Source organism: Alosa alosa, chromosome 18 (genome assembly GCF_017589495.1).
Source record: "Alosa alosa isolate M-15738 ecotype Scorff River chromosome 18, AALO_Geno_1.1, whole genome shotgun sequence".
In the NCBI taxonomy this organism is placed as follows: domain Eukaryota; kingdom Metazoa; phylum Chordata; class Actinopteri; order Clupeiformes; family Clupeidae; genus Alosa; species Alosa alosa.
The window spans coordinates 5,280,382-5,286,171 of NC_063206.1; the positions used below are offsets into that span (position 1 = coordinate 5,280,382).

At 41.5% G+C, this 5,790-nt stretch overlaps 1 protein-coding gene across 1 annotated transcript; it reads left to right on the forward strand.

Moving 5' to 3' along the window:
• Positions 1 to 757: 757 nt before the first annotated feature.
• On the forward strand, positions 758 to 2,465 carry LOC125311911 (complement C1q-like protein 2). The gene is made up of 2 exons (XM_048270280.1): positions 758 to 1,343; positions 2,022 to 2,465. The coding sequence occupies exons 1-2, from the start codon at positions 758 to 760 to the stop codon at positions 2,303 to 2,305; spliced, it is 870 nt and encodes a 289-aa protein (XP_048126237.1). The 3' UTR covers positions 2,306 to 2,465.
• The last annotated feature ends 3,325 nt before the right edge of the window (positions 2,466 to 5,790 follow it).

A 5,790-nucleotide genomic window follows, 5' to 3' on the forward strand; every position in this document is an offset into this window, starting at 1 on the left:
GCAGCCGTCAGCTAAACAACAAGGAAATATGGGCACTATAACTCACATGCACACCTTCATTTATGAGTGTAAGACTGATGGCATTTAATCGTGGGAACCTTTGGTCTTAGTAAAGCAGCAGATATGAGCTCTACTGACTTCTTATCACCCACCCATGACACATGTAAACACAAACCAGTAGAGGAAATCTTGGAACAGATGTGTCTATAGTGAGTCTGTACTCATGCGTCTCATCCACATGGGTTTCTCACATGTGTGTTTGTCACATGATCATTAGTTACACATAAAATGCTTTAGATGTATACTCTACATTGTACTTAAACTTTGAAGATGATCCTCAGATTTAAATGTTTAAGTCTGACCCACTTTCAGAGATTCAGGCAAGTCAGGGTTTAATAAATGTATGGACACTATTGCCTGAGATCATCATTGAGACCTTAACCAAAGTAGCTTTGGAATGACCACTGAAGTGCAGATCCTCCTCTTCCTCAGATGGATGAAGATGTTTGTCTTGCAGTGGGATATGATTGATGGTGACATTAGCACCACTCTGACCAATAATACACACCTGAGCTGCTTTTAACAACAAGTCACATGGCCTACATCTCACGTGCACATAATTTACAACTGTGTTTGTTTGATGGGTATCAAGGACACGATGTGGCAATTTGTAGCCAGGACACAGTATATATGTTTGAGAGAATCAGAATCAGAATCAGTACAGAAGAAGACGACAGAAGAATTGTCCACTTTCATCATGAAGACTTGTGGAGCTCTACTAGTGCTGCTGTGCGGCTGTTTGGCTGAGACGCAGCTTGGAGGAGAGACCATCAGTGAAAATGACATCACTCAACAGGGCCACTATGGTGAAGCAGAGACCAGAGAAAATGAGGTTATGGGTGCAGCACAGAGAACTGAAGCTGCAGACGCAGCCTCCACCCAACAAACCTGCCAGCCTGACATCCACACAGTGCTGAGAGAGATGAGCTCTCTGATGGCAGAGCAGAGAGTGGAGCTCAGATACACTAAGACACAGGTGGAGGCCATGGAGACCAGACTGAGAGCCAGTGAGAAGACAGTCGAGGAGCAGAGAGCTGTTATTCAGGAGCTGAAGGAGAAACAGGAGGAGCAAGCAGCAGCTGTGAGAGCTGTAGGAGGCAGAGTGAACCTCACGGGGAGCCAGGTGGAGGAGCTGAGGAGGGAGAGAGAGGAGAGGAGGGTGGCCTTCTCTGCCTCACTGGTAGCATCTGAAGATGTAACTACAGGACCGTTTAACACACACACTAACCTGGTCTACAGACACGTCTTGACCAACATAGGAAATGCCTACAACCCAAACACAGGTAGGAGTGGCTTTCAGTAAATGTATTTGTGATGTTAAAGGAACACCCAAAAGCACCACTAGCACTTTTAATTAGATTAGAAATTGAATAACGTCTCAAAAGGAATAATAATTATCATAAACACATGACACATATAAGTGTTATTCATAGGCAGCCCAAACGTTGTAGGGTGGAAGAGAAACCTCCATGCTCAATAGAAAAAACTGAAATCATGTAGGCTAAATAACAGGGTAGTAACATTAACAAAATATTTTATCATATTCCTCAGCATATAATTTTAATAAGAGACTTATGATCCATGACAACGGAGGCTAAAGTTAGCCTACATTTCACGCAAATGACAAGATGCAGGGTAGCCTAAAGTTAAAGTTGACACTCCATTTGAGTTGTTTGTTTTAAGAAAGTAGACATGGGCTTGCACTGTGTATCCTAACAAACCTTTGGACGTTACACACACAAACCAAGGCCTTGTTAGTCATTAGGCACGTACTTAGGAAAACAAGCCTCAAATCGGTGCCTCATCTGACATGGCCCTTTTTTCTCGACATATTGAAGCCTCAGTTAAAATGAAATACTGAAATGTAACTTCCTCTCAGCAGGTAGGCCTAGATTGAGTACACCTGTGTGTTGTTTGCTGTGGGGGACGGTTGATGTGATCAGTTTCTCTGTCTGTCTCAGGGGCCTTCACAGCTCCAGTTAGGGGGGTCTACTACTTTGATGTCTTCGTCTTTGGGAATGGTCATGCATCAACACCCACTGGAGTCTCTCTCCACAAAAACGGAGAGCATGTTGTCCTTGCTTACAGTGCTGGGAACGTTTACCATGTGGCTGCCTCCAACGGGGCTTCTCTGCTGCTGGAAGTGGGGGATGTGGTCTATCTGAAGCTGTGGCATCATACCTGGGTTAGAGATAATCCTGACCACCACACCACATTCTCTGGACACCTGCTCTTCACCATGTAGCCAAGCATCAGAACAGACCCATAACAAGAACAATGGAACAAGCGCCATTTTAGGAGTGGTGGTGGTGATGGTGGTGTGTGTGTGTGTATGTTTACAACACATTAGTAAAGTCAAGCATGTTGTGAATTACAGTATTTACATTGATTACAGTGTGACTATAATGTCAGGAAAGTCTTCAATTGATTGCAGATGTAAATATCAATCCCAAAAGGCAGTCGCACTTGTGTCGTTCCTTGGTAGTTCCTGTTGGTGTCCGGAGCGCTTAACCAAAAATCACAGCTAACCAAAAATTGCGAAGTAGATGTTTATCTCGTGATTCAATGATTGATCTATCCTGTAGCTTAATTTTGATTAAGACACTGACTCCCCTACTTGGATCATTCTTGCTATTTATGTTAATTTGAGTATCGTCTTGCTTTTAGTATTATAATCTTCACAGACTCTTACAACAGCAATGATAAATGGGGTAGTGGCTAAAGCAGATGACTTGTTATCCCAACATTGTAGGTTCGATTTTCTTATGATGTGAGATTCTCCTCTTGCTTCTCGCTACCTGCTGGTTAACTAGTGTGACACGTAGATTCAGTAGTTTTTGACTGATGTCTTGTACCTATGTATGGTCAAAACCTATTGTTGTGTCTCGTAGGCCTACTCTTACTCAGAGGTGAAAAATAGGATGCGAACTCCGGCCGAGCGCGTAGTGCACTGACGCGCTGCTTTTTAGCCATGAGACAATTAATAATATAAATGATACCCAGACATTCGTCCAGGCTATAGATATTAAACACAAATAATGGCACATATTGGTCGGCTTCAGTAAAATATTTTATATACTTGCAATAGGTTTAGATTTTTTTGCAGATGACGATGACAATGCCAGCATTAATCACTTGGTTTAAATTAGAAAAATGTCAACATAGGCCGTGGCAGAGAATTTCTAGGGGGTGGGGTATTACACGTTGCCACTGTTTCCACCAATGATATGTATCGCATCATCAACAACGTTCTTGGAACTACAGTGTTCGAACATCGGAGGTAGCGAATTCCGACACAGGTACGATGCTTTCTGGAAACAGGTGTAACAATGTCGTTGTTTGGTCGCAAGTTGCGTCGTACCATGGTGGTTGAGCAACGTCGTTGCTAACTTTTCTAGAAACGACCCCCTGTTCCGCTCATTTTCGCTTCGGTACCGCTCACACGACTCTAAGGCATAATCAAATCCACCTAGACGATTCTCGTATTTCAGAACAATGACACTTGCCATAGTAATGTACAGAGTTAGCCTAGTCACAGTTATGTGTAAAGGCCACTTTCAGTGGCTAACAGCCAAACTCATGGGCAGGGGCGCAGATCATGAAAACAGCACACACTAGGCAAGTCAAACACACACACACACTACACAAACAGGGGTGGACGCAGCCCCCCACACAAAAAGGATCACACACGAGGAAGACCTAAAAGGGTAACCCGCTACACTAAAACACGGACATTAAAACAGTAAATAAAGGCATTAACACACACAAACAACCCCCAGAGTTCTCCCCCGTATCCCAGAATGCACTGTCCCAGAGTCTGTAGCACATAGTCCAGCGTGCTGACGTTACAGTGAGTTCGTTGGGGATGAAGTCGCTAAATATTTTAGAAAGGAAACTGAAGGTCATAGGGCTTACAAGCGTACTATTCCTACAAAACAACTATACAAACAATGCAGAGCAAGAACAACTATGTGGTGACACTGTTCCAGTGAGATTTATTTTGGAATTTAAGAAGACGCGTGTGGTCAAAATTAATCCAAGACAACTGGTGTGAGACTGCAGCTTTATTCACAACGCCGGGAGCATGTTACACACATGAAATGTCGAAGTAACAAGCCCACACATCTGTGGGTGAAGCCAACTCTTATACCTTACCCCACACCCATGGAAAATCACAAGTTGTCACCCTCCATTAATCACTTAACCTTCTGGTATTTTAACAGAGATAAGAAATGTTTACAACCCCACTTAACCATCTAGTGTTTTGACAAAGATAAGAAATGTTTATGACCCCGCATCCTGGGGTTACCCACAATTCGCTGACACAAGGGTTGATTTAACTAAACATTCTAACATAGGAGTTTCAGAAAACACAAGGGTCAGAGTAAGGAGATGGCAATAAGATTTCCTTACATGTATATAAGGAATACTAAACATTCAATGAGAAAAATAAAAATTCTCCCACACGCGGAGTGTGCTACGGAGAGCAAAGGAAAACGTGAGCAATTTGAATGGCCTATGCTTTAAAGGAATTATCCAGAGTAAAATGCACTTTAGATCAATTTACAGATGATTGGGAGTACATATGTTGAGTTGACATCCAAATCATGTCATTCGGATGTGTTTTGAGAAAGTTCGATGTTACCGTTTTTAGTCAAAACTAGAACTTTTTTTATTCTGCCCGTACTGCAATTGATGCATTTCTGTACTTTAATAACAGCAGCTTTTTTAAGGCGCAACCCTCTAAAAACATGTTTGTGTCGCCACCGCACCCCTCTTGCATGCTCCCTGTACTTTTTGCCCACAGAAAAAAAAGATATGAAATTACATTTCAGCTTTATTTCTATGCTTTTAGATTAGATGGGATCTAATAGATGGGATGGGATTTAGCTGGAATAATGTTACTTTTCAGAGAAGTTGTCGCTATAGATGGTGTTTACATAGGACAACATTATCATGATCACAACAGGAATTCCTGACCATAAACAACAATGCTAAACAATAGCTAGTGAAACATCACCACAACAAAGGATTATATACAGATAGTTTTGTTTTGAATGATAAATAAAAATAAAACTTGTAAAAATGTAAAAATGAAATATGGAAGATTGTTCTTATAGAGTGAATTACGTTACCAGGAATAAACAAAATAACATAATACCATAAACAACACTTGAAAAATCACATTATTTATCAGAATATTTCACTGCAAGAAAAGGTTTGTATCTGGAAGGACATAGGGATTGTCCATAAGTCCTGCTGTGTTGGAGATGTAAATATCCGCAGGACCCCAGCAACACCTGCATACACCCGTTTTTAGAAACCTGCCTGGCCACAGGAGTTAGATGCTGGCTTGGCTGTTGCTCATCAGTCACTGCTGAATGGGTGCTGGGCGCTGAAGCCACCAATTACAATGGACACACACACACACACACACACACACACACACACTCTGAAACAGAAGCTCCTCACTAAACAACAAGGACACATGGCCACTATACGTCACTGCTATAACATCAACTCCCCTTTGTGCAAGAGGAGAATCATATTGTGAGAGACAATTAAATGTGTAGTTTACAGTCAATTGCACAGAGATTTAATATATGTATCCTAAATATATATTTTTAACTTGCATGTATGTGGGTGATGTTAATATTTAGGGCTGTCAATCGATTAAAAAATGTATCTAATTAATTACATACTCTGTGATTAATTCATCTAAATTAATCG